General features: G+C 47.4%; 1 protein-coding gene across 2 annotated transcripts; it reads right to left on the bottom strand.

The window, feature by feature from the left end:
• Positions 1 to 1,624: 1,624 nt before the first annotated feature.
• On the bottom strand, positions 1,625 to 21,620 carry MDC1 (mediator of DNA damage checkpoint 1). 2 transcript variants are annotated; one of them, XM_056127661.1, is made up of 15 exons: positions 21,532 to 21,620; positions 16,584 to 16,722; positions 14,769 to 15,146; positions 14,631 to 14,691; positions 12,676 to 14,075; positions 12,147 to 12,212; positions 11,942 to 12,028; positions 10,121 to 10,342; positions 9,268 to 9,311; positions 6,894 to 8,666; positions 6,695 to 6,814; positions 6,397 to 6,579; positions 5,961 to 6,086; positions 5,765 to 5,875; positions 1,625 to 2,322 (listed from the first exon to the last, which is right to left on the bottom strand). In XM_056127661.1, exons 2-15 carry the CDS (start codon positions 16,717 to 16,719, stop codon positions 2,155 to 2,157), a joined length of 4,875 nt encoding a protein of 1,624 aa, XP_055983636.1. In that variant the 5' UTR covers positions 16,720 to 16,722; positions 21,532 to 21,620; the 3' UTR covers positions 1,625 to 2,154. The 2 variants fall into 2 exon arrangements, with proteins under 2 accessions (XP_055983636.1, XP_055983637.1); XM_056127662.1 differs by having other exon boundaries at positions 11,942 to 12,025.
• Between the last annotated feature and the right edge of the window lie 370 nt (positions 21,621 to 21,990).

Below are 21,990 nucleotides of genomic sequence, written 5' to 3'. Positions count from 1 at the left end.
GTGCATAGCTAATGTGAAAGTCAAGAGCCTTAACTTGTGTCAGGAGACAGCGCATGTGTAGGCCTCTGTAAAGTTGACAGGGAAACCCAATAAAGTGGGTGGTTGCCTTTGTGTGGTCGCTAAAGATTGTGGCAGAGTTTTGGGCTAGGGATGTCATCAGGGAATACCAGAAATGCAAAAATGAACAAAAAAAGGTCCTTAGAAAAATAAGTGGGACTGAAGAAGATAGTACATTTGCCTTATACACAGGTGACCAGAATTTAAGCACCAACACTACATTTGGTCCCCTGAGCCCTGCCAGGAATGATGTTTGAGGACAGAACTAGCTATTAAGTCCTGACACTGTGAGGTGTGACCCCAAATACAAAAAAAAAAAAAAGCAAAGAGCACAATCCAAAGGGATTTGCACGTTTGGGATTTTTTTTTTGAAGGAGGGCACTCCCAATTGCTCAGGTATCTCTGACAGTGCTCAGGGGACCATATTGGGTGGTGTCAGAGATCAAACCAGGGTCAGCCATGTGCAAGGTAAGCACTTTACTCACTGTATTATATTGCTCAGTCCCTCCAACAACGAACTTCTAAGTGTAAGAAATGTGGGGCAGGCTGGAGCAACAGAACAGTGGTTAGGGTGTTTGCCTTGCATGTGGCCCACCCGGGTTCAATATCCGGCATCCCATATGATCCCTTGGGCACCACTAGGAATTATTCCTGAGTGCAGAGCCAGGAGAAACCCCTGAGCATCCCTGGGTGTGACCCAAAAAGCAAAAAAAAAAAAAAGTGGGCCAGTGAAACAGTCCAATGTGCTTCCCATGCACATTACTGATCATGGTTCAATCCCTGGCACTGGGTGTGGTTTTCAGCATCATTCACTGACCCCTGAACAGAGCCAGGAATAACCCTAAGCACCACTGGATGTGGTCCAACTCTCCCACACCCCCCAATAAAAGGAAAAAAGAAATGTTACATTAAGGAGGGTGGAGAGATAATAACAGGGGTTAAGGCGCTTGTCTTGCTTGCAGCCAATCCCAGTTCATCCCTCAAGTAACACCGTAAGATACCCTTGAGCAGTCAGTAGTAGTTCCTGATCATCTCTGGGTATCATCCCACTCATTAAAAAAAAAAAGTGGGGGTACTGAAGGATAAGGCACTTGCCTTAGACACAACCTACTCATTTTGATCCCTGGCACCCTATTTAGTTCCCAAGCCCTGCCAAGAATGATCCCTGAGCACAGAGACTTGAGCAAGTCTCTTGAGCAAGGTGTGGCCCAAAAACAAGGGGAAAAGAAAAAAAGGAAATGAAAGAAAAATAAGTGTTATATTAGGGTCAAGGACTGGAGCTCAGTGGCAGCATTGGATCCTAGCAGCACTACGCCTTGTTTGACTCCAGCACAGAACAGTGCAGTGCAATCAAGTGTATGGCCCCTGGACATCACAACAATGACAACTATAAAGGGGGCAGGAAGTAAAGAAATGGAGAGATAGCTGAGCACCTTTTACATTCTGGAGGCCCGGGTTTGATTTCCATCAAGCATGATCCTCAGAGAGCAGGGCCAGGAGTAGTACTTGAGTACTGCTGGGTGTGACCCCACCGCCCCTCGAAGTTACATTTGAAAAAAAGACACCATAAGAATAGAGTGAATATTTATTTCTCAGAAAGGCTTGAACTTAAGCTCTAATTTTATAAATAATATAAAAGCATGAAAGTGCAGCGACTTGTTCAAAGGCGAAGCTAAGGGACACTTCTAACATGACAGGATCAGAAAAGTTCAGAAACATTGCAGAACTCAACCCTCGAACTTTGTCACTTCAGGCATTTCTTCAAGTTTCTGATGCTAAAACTGTTCTCACTGTCTTACAAAGGATGAGAAAGTATCACAGTGAGGAAAGAGGAAGAGAGACAACATGTGTGTCAGGAAGCAGTAAGACATTGATTCAGCTAAATCTGAGCTGACTACAGATATTCAAACATAGGGTTGGGCACTGAAGAGAATCTCACTTTAAATCTCCTTATCTTTGTGGACCCATAATCTTTTTTGGTGCTGCCATGTTTCCAGACAAATCAGATTAGTACACCTCAATCCTCTCTTAGCACCCTAACCTCTTTCTTCCAAATATTTTCTATTGGTATGGGAGGAGGGTACTGGAGATACAGATTCAGGTGGATGCCTTTTCCAAAGCAGAGAAGATGAAGGCCTCTGGCTTGACTTCTTGTTTCAACACCCCAGTCAAAAGGAACTCAGGTGAGAGGATGGGAAGTCCAACTCGCAGTGGAACGGAGCACCGATGGAAGTCCTGGGAGCATGTGATCACAACTCTCTGAGGCTGGAGAAGGATACAACAAAGGCAAAGTCAAGAGCGAAAAAGAATCCAAGAAGTAAGTTCTCGATCCACCTATCATTCTTAAGCATTTCGCTATGAAGCTATATGAAGTATAAGCAATTGTCACAGACAGTCACAGTCCTCCCGCTGTTCATCGATTTTCTCAAGCGGGCCCAGTAACATCTCGATCATGAGACTTGTTACTGTGTTTGGCATATCGAGTACATCACGGGCAGCTTGCCAGGCTTTGCCGTGCAGGCGAGATACTCTCAGTAGCTTGCCGGGCTCTCCCAGAGGGGTGGAGGAATTGAACTCGCGTCGGCCATGTTGGCTGCGTGCAAGGCAAAAGCCCTACCCGCTGTGCTATTGCTCCAGCCCCTGTGCTATCGCTCCATTAAAAATAAGCAATTGATTGTAAAATAATTTGTAAATTAATTTTTATTATTTCTCTCTTGTTTCTTTGGCCATATGCAGTGGTGCTCATGAGTAACTCCAGGTGGTGTTTATGAGATTATATGTGGTAATGGGGACACAAATGGGTTGGCAGGATGCAAGGCAAGTACCTTCACACATACACTAGATACCTATATAGTACAGGTGCTACTATATACCTATACTATATAGATACCTATACTATTTCTTTGGCTCTTAATAATTAAACCTGTAAAATTAATTACAATTTGGCAGAGTACATGTTTACATGTATGAGGCCTTAGATTTAATTCCCAGCCATTCCCCTTTCCCTTCGCAGCAAATTTACAGGATATGTAAAGAACCAAACAGGTGGGGCTAGAGCAATAGCACAGCGGGTAGGGCATTTGCCTTGCATGTGACCAAACCCGGGTTCGATTCCCAGCATCCCATATGGTCCCCTGCCAGGGGTAATTCCTGAGTTCAGAGCCAGAAGTAACCCCTGTCCACTGTACATCACCAAGTATGACCCAAAAAGCAGAAAAAAAAAAAAGAGCACAAATAGGTAAGATAGTTGACATGTCAGGTGACAAAACAGAAAAATTCAAACTATGCAACATTCTGTTTTTGGGGGTGGGTTGGGGTGACCACAACCACCTATGAGTAGGGCTTACTTCTGCCTCTGTGCTGCTGGGGACTGAACCTGGATCAACCATGTGCAAAACAAGCATTTAACGCACTCTTCTATTGTCGGAACCCAAACTGTGGGACATTCTAAAGGACAATAACCTGGTTTCTGTAGGAGTAAATGACATAAAAAATACTGGCAGGCTAGGGTGATATGCTGGAGTAAAAGAGAACTTAGATGGGGCTGGAGAGGAGACTGGAGCGATAGTGCTGTGGGTTGGGCGCTTGTCTTGCATGTGGCAAACCAGGGTTCCATGCTTGACATCCTATATGGTCTCTCAAGCGCCATCAGGAGCTATTCCTGAATGTATAGCCCCTTAGCACCACTGGATGTGACCCAAAAACAAAAACGTTTAAAAAATGGGGCTGGAGAGATCAGAAAGTAGATTAATAAAAAATGAAAAAATGACCAAAATCTATTGTTAGTTTTTCTAGGGATCCCTAATATCACTGTGGTTACATAATGTATGCTTTTTTTCAGATATGATTTTGTTGGTGTAATTTTTGGAAACACCTGGTGTGCTCAGGACTTACTGTTGACTCTGTTCTGTGGTTAAGGGATCATTCCTGGGCTGCCAGGGATTGAATTTGCATTTGGGTTGGCTGTGTGGAAGGCAAGAACCCTACCCACTGTACTATTTTTTTTAGCACCATATATATATATATATATATATATATTTTTTTTTTTTTTAAATTTTAGTCTTTTTGGGTCACACCTGGCAATGCTTAAGAGTTACTCCTGGCTCTCCACTCAGGAATCACTCTGGGCGGTGCTTGGGGGACCATATGGTATTCTGGGAATCAAACCCGGGTTGGCCACATGCAAGGCAAACGCCTTACCCACTGTACTATTGGCCATATATGTATTTTTTTTTTTGCAGGGGGAGGGTTTTGGGCCATTCAGTGATGCTCAGGAATTACTCCTGGCTCTGTGCTCAGGGATCACTTCTGAAGGTACACATAGGGCTCTTTATGGGGGACTGTGGATCAAACCCCAGTCAGTTGTGTGCAAGGTAAGCACCCTATCTGCTGTACTATTGCTCTTGCTCATATATATATATATATATATATATATACACACATATATATATGTGTGTATATATTTATATTTTTGAGTATGTAGGAACAAATGTTTGTACTTTCCTTTGAAATACTTTCCTAAAAGGGGTTGGAGAATTAGTACAGGAGGTAATACATGCAACCAAGCTAGTTCGAATTCCCAGTGCCACATATAGTCTTCCAAGCACCATCATGCGCCATTTCCTGAACACAGAGCTAGGAATAGCCCCTGAGCACTGCTGGGTATTGCCCAACAGAAATGAAACAAAAACAAAAAAATAGGCTGGAGAGATTGTGCAACATGCTGAGGCCAGCATTCCACCTGCAACACCACAAATGCCCCCAAGCACTACTGGGAATGACAACAGCACAAAGCTGGGAATAGCTCCTGAGTACCACCAGGTGTGGACCCAAAACCAATGAATGAGAAATTATTTTTTTCTAAGTAAATGATAAATTTAAAAAGCACACATAAACAAAAACTTCAGAACAGGAAAAATGAAAGAATGATCCAGAGACATAACTCAATGTACATGGTACGCATACAGGAGGCCTAGATTGACCCCCAGAACACATGGTAGTTGTGGGTATAGTCCCTGAGCACCACAAGGTATGGTCTCAAACAAAACAATAAATCAGAAAAATGGGACCAGAGAAATAACAGTGGATAGGGTGCTTGCCTTGCATGCAGATGACTCAGGTTTAATCCCCAGCATCCCATATCATATGGTCCCCCAAGCCCACCAGGAATAATTCCTGGGTTCAGAGCCAAAAGTAACCCCTGAACAGGCAGGATATGCCCCATTCCCCCCGCCACCCCAGCCCCCCAAAAAAAAATTCAGAAAAAGTAATCAAACAAAATTTAGATTTTTTTTTTTCCGGTCCACATTCAGCAATACTCAGGGGATTACTTCTGGCTCTGCACTCAGGAATTACTCCTGGGGGTGCTCAAGGGATCATATGGTATGCCAAAGATCAAACACAGGTTGGCTGCATGCAAGGCAAATGTCCTACCCACTGTACTATATCCCCGACGCCCATAATCTAGATTAATTTGTTGAACTTGATTGGTACAGGGAAGTTCACTGCAGTTCTTCTTCCTTTTGAAACTTATAAAAACACAAATTAAGTCCAGTTGCTATCAGTAGATCCCTTCAATCCTCTTGCCTTCTATATATAGAACAGGCGCTCCCTTTACTTAACCCTGTGTGCCCATCTTTATCTATCTTGTCCTCCAGCCTTGTCCCATTCCAGCTGCCTCACCAACTCCAGCACCTGCTGCTCCTACCTTATAGGCCCGGGGCATGCTGGTCAGGAGAGTGCCCCCGCAACAGCTGATGATCTCTCCCATCTCAGCTGGCGGCGGCTGGACCCCAGGGGTCACATGAATCTCATAGCCCTAAGAAGAAGCAAAGAAACAGGAGATTTAAGATGGGGACAGTTAGGAGGCCCCAGGAGGACTAAAGTCTGGAAGACAACCTCACCTCCAATAGCCTTCGCTCCTGAGCCCGGCTCAGGGATTCCTTAAGGCTGAAGCCAAAGTTCTTCTCATGTTCAGGATCCATCACCACATAGTCATCCGGAGGTAAGAAGCGACGAGCCTTGTGGGACTAAGGGCAGTGGCAATTAACAGTCAAGTCCGCTTCAGACTGTCCCCAGCTCCTCTGCCCAGCCATTTGTGAGATCACAGAACCTTTTTTGCTTCTAAGCCCCCTGGTTTTCTCCTTGTCTCCTACTTTTTTTGGGGGGGTCACACCCGACAATGCACAGGAGTTACTCCTGGCGGCGCTCAGGGGACCATATGGGATGCTGGGAATCGAACCCAGATCAACCACATGCAAGGCAAATGCCTTTCCTGTTGAACTATAGCTCCAGCCCCGCCTTCTATCAGTTTCTCAAACAACTGTATATGTCTCCTACCTGGTACAACCAGTCCAAGGAGAGGATAGGGATGCCCCGCCCCAGGGCACACAAAAACTTGACTGTCCGGCGAATTCGATCAGTCACCAAGTAGGAAGCTTCTGCTACTGAATTGGCCAGGCTCCCCCCCAGGTCCAGCAGCGCCCGCTTGCCACGCTCATCCACCACGCCTGTGAAGAGCACCTGTGGAGGGATTAGCCGGGCCGGTCACAGCCACCCAGGCCCTCGGAGCCCATGTTGAGAACCCCCTTGGTTTCCTCCCACGTGACCCCTGGCAAGTCGTGTGCTCTTCTCTTACTTTAGGGGCTGTGGAATCTGGGTTAGATTTGGTGCGCCGGAGACTGCGCTTCGCTCTCCCCTCTGGCTCCTCCTCAGCCTGTGCTCTCTTCCTCTTGCTTGCTTCCGGAACCACTACATCCTGGGATGAAGAGTAACTTTGGTGGGAGATTCTGAGCCACCCAATTCTTCCCCTGCTTTGAGGTCTCAGCCTTTCTCACCTCTTCCTTTCCTGGCTTCTCCGCAGTGTCTTCTTCCTCTTCCTTGAGGAATGTTATCTTCTGGGGGACTTCTCCTCTTTGGAGTCGTTTTGGAAGTGGGGATGAATCCACAATGACCAGAGGCCTCTTTTGGCTTTGGGTGGCCTTAGGCCGGGTCTCTGGGCTGTGCCCAGACCTCTGGGTCGCCTCTATCTTTTGGACCTCAGGCACATGAGTGGGTGTTTCAGGAGGCTGAGGAGAGACTGGCTCAGGTTTGGTCTGAAGGGACTTAGCCGTTTTTACAGCTCGTTTCTGGCTCCTTGAGGACTGAGGAACAGGCTCAGGAGGTACAGAGCTGACTTCATGGACAATGGTAACTGCGAGGGACCCATGTTTCCTATTGGCCCTTGCCTTCCTGCCGCAGTTGGCTTGAGGGGTGGGATTTGGGGCAGGCGACTGGGATTCAGAGGTAGCAGCGCTTACTGAAGACCTCAGCCTCTTGCCCTGACCATCCTGAGCTTTGGTCTCAGGTATGACAGACTGGTCTGTGGGAATATGTTCAAGACCAAGGAATGTGGGTTCGGGTAACTGGGAGGTCTTCACAGATGTGCCTTGAGTGGTTTGAGATAGGGGTTCAGGGATGACAGGTTGATCTGTGGAAGTGGAAGGCTGGAGCTCAGGGTTTGGGGGGCTAGCTGATTTGGGGGTTTTAATAGATCTACGTGTTCTGCCCTGAGCAATCTCCAATGGAACAAGCTGGTCTATGACGACAGTAGGCTGAATTCTGGTGGCTGGAGGAACTGGTTCAGGGGTTTTGCCTGCAGAACTTCGTGTCCTGCCCCGAGTGGTGTGAATAACGGGCTCAGGGACAACAGTGGGAGTAGAAGGTCGGTTTTCAGGGGCTACGGGGACAAATGGTATAGAGGTCTTGAGAGACTTGGATGTTCTTCCTCGAGTGGTCCAAGATGTGGGTTCAGGAGTGACAGCTTGGTCTGTGGGGGTGTAAAGCTGGTGCTCAGGGGCTGGGGGGACAACTGATTCAAGGGTCTTGTCAGAGGACCCATGTCCTTTGCTCCTAGTGACACGGACTGTCAATTCGGGGGTGACAGGCTGATTTTCACAAGCAGAAGGCTGGAGCTCAGGGGTTGTGAGGACAACTGGTTCAGGGGTCTTGACAGAGGACCTACGTGTCCTGCCCCAAGTGGTACGAGTTGTGGACTCAGAAGTGACAGACTGATCAATGGTGTGGGAAGACTGCAGCTCAGAAGCGGTGGCTATACCTGCTTCTGGAGTCTTGACAGAGGACCTAAGTGTCCTGCTCCCAGTGGCCTGAGATGTGCGTTTGGGGATGATACGCTGTTCTGTGGAAGCAGAAGGCTGAAGCTCAGGGGCAGTAGGAACACCTAGTTCAGGAGTCTTGACAGAGGACCTACGTGCCCTGCCTCTAGTGACCCGAGATGTGGTCTCAGAGCTGACTGGCTGGTCTCTAGGAGTGATATTGTGGGGTTCAAGGGCAAGTGAAGAAACCGGAGGAGTCATTCTGGGAGACTCCTGAGTCTTCACGTTGGGCTTTGTGTGGATTTTCTTCGGTTCTGAGGACAAAGGAGTCATTGGAGCTTTCTGACTCCTTTTTTGCCTAGTCCTAGGAATGGGACACTCTAATGGTGAAGGGAGAGCAAGCACGGTCTGAGGGGCAGAGTGCTTTTGGTTATGAAGGATGAGGGGCTTTTGCTGAGAAGCTGAGGATTCAGGCACTGCAGAAGGCAGGGAAATATCTGGAGATTCCTGATCATCCTGGGAAAGAAAGAAGCAAGTGAGGGAGGAAGGGCAGACTCAAAGACTAGTTCATGGCTAGGGTGGGCGTTGGCATTTTTGTGACCTCTCCCATCAGATGGGAAAGTTCTTGAGACACTTTCCACAGACCTCTCCCCCTAAGTCAACCACTTTAGCGCGCCCCATATATGGGGACTGTAAAGAAGATAGCTGGTGAAAAGAGAGAAGGGACATCAAGAAAGTGACTTTGAGTTAGAGAGACAAACTTGGGAAACAGCTGGAAAGCAGTGCTGACAGTAAAGGGCTAAAGAGCAATGAAAATGGGGGCTGGAGCCATAGCCCACATAGCTTAGCATATGCTCTGCATATGGGAGACCTGGATTCAATCTCCAGTACTGCATGGGTCCCTGATCACTGTCAGGAGCAGCCCCTGACCGCAGAATTAGGAGTAGCCACCCCAAGCACTGCTGGGTGCATTCCCCCAACCTCCGCCAAAAAAAAAAAGTGTTGAAAATGGAAGAGTGAGAATACGGGGAAAGGAGCAGAATAAGACAGGCTGAAATGGGGGCAGTGGAATGCAGAGACAATGTGTGGAGTAATGCATGATGAAGGTAGTTCTCACCCTGGATGTCTCCTCAGAGGGTGGTATCTGACAACTGAAGCGGCCTGACAAAAAGTAAAGAAAATACTGCTAAGGTCTGAGCAGTTAATTACTGGGGATTGACTGCCCCAATAGCATATAGTATACCTTGGGTACCCCTCTGCCTTCTCTTATCTCTAAGCTGCTGCCTATGGTTCCTGCATCTGAATGGCTCCCAGAAGCTACCAGGGATGAAGCAAGCCCCTGAAAGTCCCTGATCCCCACTCCAGGTCCTGCTGTGGTACTGGAGACCTGACAGATCCTGGTTCCCGCTCCATCTCCTTTCTTGGTGGGTCTCTCTCCAATTCACCTAGGAATCTTGACTTTTTTTTTTTTTGCGGGGGGGGGGTCACATCCAGCGATGCACAGGGGTTACTCCTGCTCTGCACTCAGGAATTACCCCTGGTGGTGCTCAGGGGACCATATGGGATCCTGGGAATCAAACCTGGGTCGGCTGTGTACAAGGCAAACACCCTACCCGCTGTACTATCGCTCCAGCCCTGGAATCTTGACTTTTGAACTCACCTGGCTCCTGCTTTCACCCTAGGACTCCCTAGTTTTCACTTCTCTTGCAAGAGCATAATGCTCTCTCTGGTACTTTCTTGACTGTCTAAATTTCTACCTTCAGATACTTCATACCCTTTTCAGCATGAACATTTTTCTCCTTCGGATCAAACTCCTGTCTTTGAGGTTCTCCAGCTGTGTCTAACCTGTGTTCTTTCTCCCACATTACAGCTCTACCTCCTGCTCCCCTCCCTCTATCCCAGTGGTAGTTTCTTATTTGCCAAGAGCCCTTCCTCAGATGTTGTTCTCTCTACTGTTTCTCTTGTTATACCCAAGTCTTCTTCCACAGTTTGCATTCCTCTGTCTTCAATCTCCCATGGCTGTTTGGGAACTGGACTCTCAGGATGTTGGTCCTGTGGTGCTACTCCAGGTAAAGAGAGGCAAGATCCAGTGTCCTCAGGGAAGGCTGTAGCAGGCTGGCTCTCAGGGGTCTCAGACTCTCTTGAACAGAATGGCTGTGTAGCCAAGACCTCCCATGACTCATCCAGGGCACCTGAAGAGAGAGTGAAAGGTAGAAAAGGTCATAGGTAGGGGTTGGAGCAATAGCACAGGGGTAGGGCCTTTGCCTTGCACGCAGTTGACCCGGATTCGATTCCCAGCACCCCATATGATCCCCGAGCACCGCCAGGAGCAATTCCTGAATGCAGAGCCAGGAATAACCCTTGTGCATCACCGGGTGTGACCCAAAAAGAAAAAAAAAAGAAAAAGAAAAGGTCATAGGTAGAAAAGAGTTAAAAAAAAAGAGGTAGGAAAGGTTTATGGTGCTGGAGAGATTATATAGCAGATAGGGCATTTAGATTTCTGGCACCGCACATGGTGCCCCAAGTCCTGTCAGCAGAGTTAGGAGTAAGCACTACTGGATGGTTTGACCCCCAAACAAAATAAAACAAAAGGAGGAAGACTCTTATAATAAATGTTTGTCTCAATACCCAGAAAGACAGTACTTTTAGCCTGAAGAGATAGTAGAGGGGTTAAGACACCAACCCTGCATTTGGTTCATTCCTGGTGCCCAGATGAGTTCCTGAGCACCACCAGAAGTGAACACTGAGCAAAGAGCCAGGAGAAGCCCCTGAGCACCACTAGGTATGGCTCAAAAAATCCAAAATCTCTTATCCCTCAAAGGCCATACCTTTATACAAAGCTCTCATGGTAGCCTCTTTAAAATGATGCTAAAATATTGCAAACCACAATGCCCAAGAGAGGAGAGAGAGAGAGAGAGAGAGAGAGAGAGGAGGGAGGGGGAAGGAGAGAGGGAGAGTGGGAGAGAAGAAAAGAGGAAGAGAGGGATAGAGGAAGAAAGGAAGAGAGGAGAGAGGAAGAGAGAGAGAGAGAGAGAGAAGACAAGTGCCTGCCATAGAGGCAGGCAGGGGGTGGGAGAGTGATGGGAGGGAACCTGGGAACAAGGGTGGAGGATAGATATTGGAATACTGTATGATTGAAACCTAATCATTAACAGCTTCGTAAGGGTCTACCTCACAGTGATTCAATTAAAAAGTAAAATATAAATAAATAAAATAAAATGATGCTAGCAGATCAGGGTGATAGTACAGTGGGAAAAAGAGTTTGCCTTGAATATGGCCAACCTGGGTTTCATCCCTGGCATCCCATACATTCTCCCAGGCCTGCCAGGAATGATCACTGAGTGCAGAGACAGGAGTAATTCCTGAGCATCACCAGGTGTGGCCCCAAAACAAAAACAAAACATAATGATGCTAGACTGGTTGCCCTGTAGGTCTGACTTAATATGGAAATTTTTTCCGGATGAGACAAAGGCACATCAACAAAACAGTTGAAGGAAAAAGGTTGGAGATGTGAGTCAGTGCATGTGTTGAATACATGAGATCTAGGTTCAATCTCTGAAACCACAAAACTAGAAAACTGTTTGTCTTTTGGGGCCAGAGAAATCACTCAACAGGCTGAATGTAGTCTCTTCATGTGGGAGGCTTAGGTTTGATCCCTGGTACCACATGATCCCTTCAGCACTGCTGGCTGTGGTCCAAAAACAAACAATAACACAAGAGAGATGTGCAGAGGAAAGAAAACAAGGAAAGGTGCCAAATAAAGGCACAGAGGAATGGAGAGTTGTTTATACCTTGGGCCGGCATGCTGCAACAGGAAGGTCCAGGTTCATGGGGTAGCAGGTAGGCCTGAGTGGCTTCATCCTCCATGCTCTGTTCTGCTGCGAAAGGAAAGATGACCTCAGTCCTCAGCGACCCATTCCCCACCTCATCGGGACCATCTGTCCGATCTCATGGCTCTCACTGGCACCTGTAGCCACATGACATGACTGTCCTCACCTTCCACACTCTGAGTTTCGACCTTCACAAAGCACTGGGTAGCCTGCAAGTCTAGGTCTTCAGAATCTGGTGAAGGTGAAACACAGAATAGATAATAAGCAACCACAAATAACTCATAAATCTTTATTTCACCTCTACTATTTTCTCATTCCCAAACTCAATGCGAAGAACTTTTTGTATCCTACCAAAATTCAAATGTCCTATCGAGAGATGGGGGCCTCTGCAAGATGATTAAATTGTGAGGGGGGAGTTCATGAATGAACTTAGTGCCCTTGTGAAAAAGACTCCAAGTTCTTTGTGTCCTTCTACCATTTGAGGACAGTGAGAAGGCACTGCCTCTGAAAAAGGAAGCAGGCTCTCACCAGATCATAAATCTGCCTACACCTTGATCTTGGACTTGCCAGTTTCTGGAACTGTGAGGAAAAAAAATGGCTATTTACCAGTCATCTAGTCTATGGTAAGTTTTGGTATCACAAAGATGGATACAATTTTTTCTAGGGTCCAAGGGAGGAAGGGCAGTAGCACATACCATCATGGCTGTCTCCTGAGTCCTTGATTCTGTGGGCCTGGTGTTTCTCCTTTTCTAGGGGGCTCTGGGCTTCCTCTCTCAGTGGCTGAGTGGGTTTTTCCCATGGAATACCTTTGTCCACCACCAGATCTGTTGGGTTCTCCCCTGAGATAGGGCAAGAGTCCTCCTTCACTTGTACCACAGGTGACCCACCCTGAGCCTCGGTCTCCAGTTCCTTCTTTGGCTCAAGGAGAACCACAGCACACTCTGTCCCAAGGTGGCTCTTGCTTACATCTGCCACTGCTGAGGATACTAAGGATGTGCCCTTTTCTGCATGTGCCCCACAGACGCTAGCAGTGGACTGGGATGTTTCTGGATGCACTCCAGGCAGTTTTCTTGGATCCTCTTCTGCTTCCACATTTCTTTGATTTGTCCACACCACGGGTACCTGATACTTTTTCTCCACCTGTTTGCTGATGACCTCTGTGGCAGAGGCTTGGTTTCCCTCCAACTGGACCCCAGCAGAGCTGATATCTACCTTTCTATCACTGTCCCCAAGAGGAGATTGGTGCTTTTCTGGATGTGCCTTGTCTGGGTGACCCTTAGAGACAGTTCTTCCTTTCTTTTTCACAGGAATTCCCTTCTCCTCCATGTCTGTGTGACTGCCCCTCCTAGTGGAGGTTTGGTTTTGTTCTAGAAGACCCACAGGTTGGGCACTGCTCCCTTCTGTGTCTGGACTTCCGCTGCATTTAATGGCAAGGCTCTCTTTGGTTTCCTCTTTCAGGGATACCAAAGGGGGAGCTACTGAGATTTCTTCCTTGTCATCCTTCTCGTTGTCAATCTCCATGGAGCCTAGGCTTCTCTCCAGAGGAGCAGGCAGTGGGGCCTTGCTCTCCTCCACATCTGTGTCACTATCACTTGGATTCTCCTGCCGATGTGTCAAGTCTGGTGCCCCAGAACTGTTTGTGCCTACTCCATAGATGACCAGCCTCTGTTTCAAAGGAGCAACTGCGGGGGTTGCCGGGATCCCTTCTTCTTCCACATCAGTATCACTGTCCATGAAACCAGAAGAACGGATCATTTCCAAATGGTCTCCAGCAAGCCGACCTGTGGATATGCTCTTGTCATCCACATCCGTGTCACTGTCCTCGTCAGCAGCTTGGCTCTTCTCCCCACCAGGATCACTCTCAGCTTTGCTGTCATGGTTCTTTTTCTTCACTGCACATGGATCCTTTGCAATCTGGGACTCAGCTGCGGTTCCATCAGTTTTTGGTTCTGTCTCTGCAATGGCATCTCTTCTGGCAATGAAGGAGTCCCCTCCTGAAACTGGTGGCTTAATTTCTTCATCTGTGTCACTGTCCAGGTTGAAGACAAAAGGTGGCCCAGGACCATCCGGGGCAGGCAACCCTCCCTCTTCATCACTGAGAAGAGAACAGCAGAGAAAGAGTCAAAAGAATCTATTTTCCACCTCTGCACTGGTGGAGGGTTTGGGTGTTTGATCATTGTGTAATTGTAACTCAAACATGAAAGCTTGTAACTGTATCTCAGGTTGATTCAATTAAAAAAAAAGAATCTCTTTTTCTGTAAGGACACTCAATTGGCTGTGAGCTCTTAAGGGGCAGACACAGAATTTTTATATATATTTTTTGGTATCTCCAGTAATTAGTTTTCCACCTAGCATTTCAAGAGTGTGCAATAAAAACTCAGACACTGCTGGGTGCAGCCCCAAAGCAAATAACAAACAAACAAAAATTCAACCAAGCAAATACTTAACAGATGGGAGGACCGGGGTTCTACGCCCAGCACTGCATAATCCTCTGAACACGACGGGGGTTGGTGCCCAAACACAAGCTAAGTAAATAAATAATTCAGCTGAGTCGTTAAAGAGTATGTGCAGCCCCCACTTTCACAATGATGCTCTCTAGAGATGGCTTCTCCTTTTGAAGATTCAAGACATTTGGCCCTTTGGCACTCACCTCTCTGGAACTACTGTCGTCAAAGGGGAAGATGTGGTTTTTGGTTCTTCAAAAGTAGGATCTGTCAAAAACAGAAAGGAGTAAGTTAATTTACCATCCCATCTCCTCACTCCCAACACACTGAATACATAGACTTACCTACTTCCTCCTCTGAGTCCTCAGCCAACAGGAGTTCCTGGGGTTGAGCTCCCTGAACTCTCGGTGTCTGCTCCACAGTTAAAGGGCCCCGGCAAACAAACGGCTTGGGGATAGCCAGGCGATAATACTGGCAGGGCAAGTCACCAAAGAGAATCAACTCCTGGTCCCTCAGACGATGACTCATTCCATGTTTTAAGACTTTTGGAGGTCTCAGAATCTGAGTACCATTGAGGCTCCCACAATCTCGGAGGATAGGTGCCTTGTCACAGGCCAAGATTTCAATCACTGCATGTTGTTTGGAGATGGATGAGAAGGGCAGGGCCACAGCGCAATCAGGCATTCGACCTACCACATTCTTCCCCAGGTAGAGTGGGAAATCTAAAGAATAGAAAGGGAAAGAGATTCTCAGACCAGAGGCCTGGCCTACTATTAGAAAGCTGCTTCTATTAAGTTACATGCTATTCACTAAAGACCCCCCTCTCCCATACACACACATTTGGAAAACAAAAACGCCATAGGACACCTAGGAAGTGAAGATCATATACAACATATTATTACTCAGTCAATACTCAAGCAATCTGGGAAATGTGTACCTAATAAATGAAATGTATTTTGGGGGGCTTTTGGCCCACACCCAGCAGAGGTCGAGCTTACTCCTGGTCCTGCACTCAGGGATCACTCCTGGCAGAGCTCCGGGGACAATATCTGGTGTCAGAAATCGAACCCAGGTCAGTTTCATGCAAGGTAAGCACCTTAGCCATTGTGCACCAACCCTACCTCTACACTGGATTTTTATCTGTTGTGGCAAACTATATAGAAAATTTCCCTTGAGCAGGAGCAATAGTAGAGCGGATAGTAGGGTGTTTGCCTTGCACATGGCCAACCCAGGTTAAATCCCCAGCACTGCATACAATTTCCTGAGTCCCAGCAGGAGTGATCCCTGAACACAGAGTAGGAATAAACAGTTGAGGGTGCCCCCTCTCCTCTAAAAAAGTATCCAGAGTTGAAGCTGCAATAGTGGGTAGGATGCTCACCTTGCATACTGCCAACCTGGATTTGATCCTTGGTATCACATATTGTTCCCTAGCCTGCCAGTAATAATAATAATATTGTAATAATAATAATAGTAATAATAATAATAATAGTAATAATAGCCTGTGCCATGAGCACAGAAACGGGAGTTAAATCCTGAGCACCACCAGGTATAGCCCAAGCCAAAAAAAAAAAAAAAAACCAAAAAAAGTGTCCAATTCAGTGGTACTAAATACATTCACATAGTTATGCAACGATTGACATAATATATTTTTGCCCCGAGAAGCTCAGGGGTTACTTCTGGCAGTTCCCAGGGCGACCTTATGGGATGCTGGGTATTAGACCTAGGTTGGCCACAAATGCCCTACTCATTGTACTATTGCTCCAGCCCTATATTTTTAGACCTCACTAGAGTTTTGCTTTTTCTTTTCTTTTTTTTCTGTTTTGCAGGGCACATGCCAGATGGTATTGGTAGATGAGTTCCTGGGATCAAACCTGGGCCTCTGCATGTAAAGAATGCACTCACCCCTTTGAGCCATCTCTCTGGCCCACATACTAGATTTTTATTTGAATCTCTTCATTTTCTACAAAAGTAAAATTACCCACATTCACTTCTGGATAGTCATATGTAACTATCAACTTAATCAGTCTTCTCATCTCCATTCCCGATAATTTCCCCCAAGATGTCCTTCAAACATTTACAAGGTTCTTGCAACCCTCCAACTATCTCCCCACACACATTTGTAGTCTAGACCAGTACTTCAGCATGCAATACAAACTGACCTTTTTCTGGTGCTTGGGGACTGCTGAAGAAACGTAGTCTCCCTACAGGTTCCAAGCTATGCCCCAGAGGTTCACTGGGTTCTTCTGTTTCCTCCTCTTCCTCAAGGTCCCAGTTAATAACCTGGGTATCTTCCATGATCTGAGGAAAAAATATATGATTTTCACCTTTATCACTGGTGTACACACACACACACACAGACTCAGAGAGCAGATGGAGAACTGAGGGTACCTCTGGAAAGTGACGAAGCTTGATGCCTTTTTTCAGCCAAGCATTATGTTATTCTTCTGAATAAATTAAAAAATGCATTTTTATAGGCCAGAGCGATAGTACACCAGGTAGGGTGGTTACTTTGCATGCAATCAACCCAAGTTTGATCCTTGTCATCAAATATAGTCCCCCTGAGCTCACCAGGAGTGATTTCTGTGTCAGAGCTAGGAGTAACCCCTGACCACTGCCAGGGTGCACCCCCCAAAAAAAAATAATAAAATATTTGGAGGGACCTAAGGGATAGCATACAGGGTTGAGTGTCTGTTTTGCAAAAGTCTACCCAGGTTTGATTCCTGGCACCACATATGGTCCCCTAAGTTCTACAGTGAACAGATATCATAGCCAGGAGGAAGTTCTGAGTACCACTGGGTGTGGTACTCAAAACAAACAATAACAACAAATACACACACATTTGGGTGGCCTCTCCGCACAGTTAGACCCCTAGACCAGGGCTACAACTGGCAGTACAAGGAAGGTCATGTGGTGCTAGGGATTGAACCTGGGGCTTGTGCATACCAGGTATGTTACTGTACTCCAGTAGCCTTTTTGGGGTTTTTGTTTGGGGGTGACACTCAGTGGTGCTCAGGACCTGCTTCTCACCTCTGCGTGTGCTCAGCCCTTAGATCTATCTCTGCAACTCCCCCCACCATAATTAAAAAAAAAAATTCTTTTGGAGGGTCATCTCCAGTGGTACTCTGGAAGACTGGGGTCTCCTGGAAGAAATATGATCACATGATAACCTTTCAGACCACAGTGCCTAAAAGAAATAAAAGGTGGGGGAGGAGGGAGGGAGGGGGGGAGAGAATGGGGGACAGGGAGAGGGGGGAGGAAGGGGGGGAGAGGGGGAGAGAGAGAGAGAGAGAGAGAGAGTCTGTCATACACGCAGGCTGCGGTGGGGAGGAAAACGAGGGACATAGGTGGCAGGGAATGTACACTGGTGAAGGGATGAGTACTGAAACATTATACAGCTGAAACCCAATCATGAACAACTCTGTACCTGTGTATCTCACAATGATTCAATTTAAAAAAGGAAAAAAAGATATATAATGCCAAGCATACAAATACATGCAAATCTGTGTTGTGTTTATATAGTGATTTTTTTTGGGGTGAGGTGGTACAATCCATTGGTGGACTTACTCCTGGCTCTACGTTCAGAAATAACTTCTGGTAGGGCTTGGGGGACCCATTTGGGATACCAGAGATTGAATGTGGGTCAGTCACATGCAAAGAAAGCATCTTATCTGGATACTGCACTCTTCTGGCTCCTGTGCAGAGGTTGTTTTTGTTGATGTATTTTAGTTTTTTATTTTTTGCTCTTTGGGTCACACCCGGCAAGCTCAGGGTGCTGGCTCTGGCAGTGCTTAGTAGAACATACAGGATGCCAGGGACCGAACTTGGGTCAGCCATGTACAAGGCAAATGCCCTATCTCTACTATCACTCCAGCCCCTATAATGAGGTTTTGAGAAGTACTGCTAGCTTAGTTTTTACAATATACACCAGTAGTTTCTATTTTTATTTTTCTTTTCTCCCGGTATTTTGGTTGTTTTGTTTTTCAGCCATGCCCAGTTGTATTCAGGGGCTATTCCTGGCTGGTTTGGGGCTGGAAGTTTAATCTCGGCAGTACTCACGACTGAACTGGGGTCACAGCTGCATATAAACCAAATTTATCTTCTGTATTACCTTCCTAGTCCCTCCATTCCCTATTTTTATTTTTAAATTTTTGGTCTTTTGAGTCACACCCAGATGTGCAGAGGGCTTACTCCTGGCTCAGGGGCTGGAGCAATACTACAGTGGATAGGGTGTTTGCTTTGCATGCGGCCGACGTGGGTTTGATCCCCAGCATCCCATATAGTCCTCCAAGCACCGCCAGAAGAAATTCCTGAGTGCAGAACCAGGTGTAAGCCCTAAGCAACGTGACCCAAAAAGACAAAAAAAAAAAAAAAGCTATCTCTTTACTCAGGAATCACTTCTGGTGGGGCTTAGGGGATCACATGTAGTACCAGGGAAAGAACTCAGATGAAATGTTTGCAAGCCAAGTATACTACCCACTGCATTATCCCTCTAGACTCCATTCTCTATTTGGGATTTTTTTTTTTGTGGGGGAGAGAGCAGGATACACCCGGCACTGCTCAGGGATCACTCCTAGTGGGCCTCAGAGGACCATATGAGCTGCTAAGGATGGAATGTAGGTCAGCCTCATGCAAGGTAAGGGCCTTACTCTCTGTACTGTCTCTCTAGTCCCCCACTATTTTTTTAAAGGCCAATTTGCAACCTACTAAATTGATTTCATTATTAACTATGGACTGCAATCACACTGTTTTATAGGAAGCAAGTTTTTACCAATATCAACTGTGTCTGAGGCATTGTGTGATGTCTGGAATAGTAGCCATACAAAAGCATTTAGGAGCTAAAAATATTACATAACCTGCTGAGTATAATACATGAGGTATATGAAAAGGACAAAAGTTAAAGTGCTTCTGGCTGAAAAGTTCTCCTTTAACACATTACCACACCATCTCAGTGTAACTGGATTAAACCAAAAAAGATTTATAAAAGTGGAGATACATAGAAGTTCGCTATTACATTATGTTGAGGGACTCAATCATCACAAGAAACGCATCACAATAAAGTATAAACTTCCATTTCTCAGGCAAAGAAACTTCAGCACTGATGGTTAAGAAACTTGTCCAGAGGCTGGAGCCATAGTACAGTTGGGAGGGCACTTGTCTTGCACACAGCCAACCCAGGTTGGATCCCCCCAGCAGAGCCAGGAGTAACCCTGTGTATTGCCCCGGTGTAACTCAAACCCCTCTCCCATCACCCCACCCCCACACCAAAAAAAAAGGGGGGGGGGAGAAACTTATCGCAGGGGCTGAAACAATTTGCATACACCTGACTGGAGTTTGAACTCTGGCAACCCATATGGACCCCAGAGCACCACCAGGATTAATTCCTGAGTACAGAGCAGAAGTAACTTCTAAACTTCGATGGACTGACCCAATAACTTAAAAAAAAAAAAAAGAAAAAAGAAAAAAAAGGAAGAAAGAAAAGAAAAAGAAACTTGTCCAAGATCGACAAGAAAATGTCTCTTTAAAATTCTTTGACTGGGCCAGAGCAATAGTACAGCACAGTACATCGGAGAGGGCTTGCATGCAGCCAACTTGGGTTCGATCCCCAGCATCCCACATGGTCCCCTGAGCACCGCCAAGAGTATCTCCCGAGTGCAGAGCCAGGAGTAAGGCTTGAGTATTGCCGGGTGTGACTGAAAAAGCAGAAAATAAAATTCTTTGATGGTAGGGTGCTGAAGTGTACAGCGGGTAGGGCGTCTGCCTTGCACGAGACTGACCTGGGTTCGACTTCTCCTCACCACATATCGTTGTTTCCCCCACGCAGCGTACCGACTGTTAGGAGTGATCCCTGAGATCAGAGCCAGGAGTTCGTCCCAAGTACCGCAGAATGTGACCCAAAAATTACACTGTAGCACTATCTTCCCGTTGTTCACGGATTTGTTCCAGCAGGCACTAGTAACGTCTCCATTGTGAGGCTTGTTACTGTTTTTGGCATATGGAGTACGTCAGGGGTGGCTTGCCAAGCTTTACCCTGCGGGTGGAATGCTCTCGGGTAGCTTGCCGGGCTCTCTGAGAGGGGCAGAGGAATCGAACCCGGGTCGGCCGTGTGCAAGGCAAACGCCCTATCCGCTGTGCTATCGCTCCAGTCCAACCATCTCGGTGGGACCCAAACATTAAAAAAAAAATAAAAATTTTTATCTAAAAATTTATTTTCCTCGTCGCTTTCGATGGCCAAAGGATAAAATAAACGGTACCTCCTCAGCAAGTTTCTCAACGTCAAGTCCTATAACGCATGCCCAACTCCCTCAGAGCCTACGGGGTCCAGCCTCAGGGACCTTCTCCCTGATCTCAGGATGCGATTGGCTGGAGGGCGGGGGAAGGCGCTTGCCTTAACACGTGCCCGGCACGGGGATACCCCATTGGGCCCCCAGCGCTCCGCTAGGCGCGATCCCTGAGGACAGAGCCTGAAGCCAGCCCTGAGCACAGCCGGATGTGGTCTCCAAACCCAACCGTTAAAAAGGATATCCCAGATCCCCGTTTTCTTTGCCGTCTCCCCTGGCCCTGCAACAAGTTTCCCGGCCCGTCTCCCACCTTCCCTTCACAAGGCAGTTCAAAGGTCGCTTCTTCCCCGCTTTCTGACAACCGGCAGTGAACCCGTCCCTCACGTTTCGTCCCTTAGCGCCCCTTTTCGCGGCTGCCTTCACACACGGCCGGGCTCACAGACCCGTAGAACTCGGCCTCTCCCGCTACGCTCCATCAGGCCCATTCAAGAGTGGTTAGGGCGTACCTGGGACCGTTCGAAATAGCTGGGGGACACTCAAGAATCACACAGAAAAAGTAAACCTGCCCTCCGTGAAGGTTACATCTGAGTCTACTGATGGAAAACTAAATTATGGCAGGGTTCAAACTCAAGTGACACTGGTTGGAATTGACCTGAAAATGCCCTTCCCCGCGGCTGAAACGGGGAGGCAGGCAGAGAAAGACGGACGCCCCTCAGGAGATAGAACTAAGCCCATCCTTCTGATCGGAGAGCTGAGGCAGTGCCTACGACCCTTGATTCTCCCCCGGGGCATCCCCTCCTAGGCCCAACGTTTCCTGGTGTATTCATACCTAAATTCGGGAAGGGGCGTCAAGTTAGGAGGAGTATTATAATCCGAGTGGCATAAGTCCTCATCGTCTCCGCCCAGAAGAACCTGAGGCACGCCCCTCCCGCCCGCCGGGAGAATCAAGATGGCACCCGGGGCGACGTGGGCGAGGCTCCCCCAGAACTCACCTACTTGGAGATCCCGCGCGCGCGCTACCAGTAAACCGTCGCACGACCAGCTGGCGCGAGTGAGAGGGCTGGAACCGAGCCGATTCGTTGATTGGCTTCAGCTGCCGCCTTTCACAGGCCTGCTGCACCCCGATTGGCTAAATCCCAACGCGGAGGCGGATTCAAGCGCCTCCTCCCAGGCGGGAGTCCCGCCCCCTCGCGCTCAAAGGGGCGGGGTCTCCCGGGAAGCCGAGAGCGGTTGAGCGCTGTCGTAATTATAGGGCGCCGCCGGCATACGGAATAGCGCACGTCGATTG

Source organism: Sorex fumeus, unplaced genomic scaffold (genome assembly GCF_029834395.1).
Source record: "Sorex fumeus unplaced genomic scaffold, SorFum_2.1 ptg000063l, whole genome shotgun sequence".
In the NCBI taxonomy this organism is placed as follows: domain Eukaryota; kingdom Metazoa; phylum Chordata; class Mammalia; order Eulipotyphla; family Soricidae; genus Sorex; species Sorex fumeus.
The sequence above is the reverse complement of the archived record's forward strand: the minus strand, read 5'-3'. Positions and strand labels throughout refer to the sequence as shown.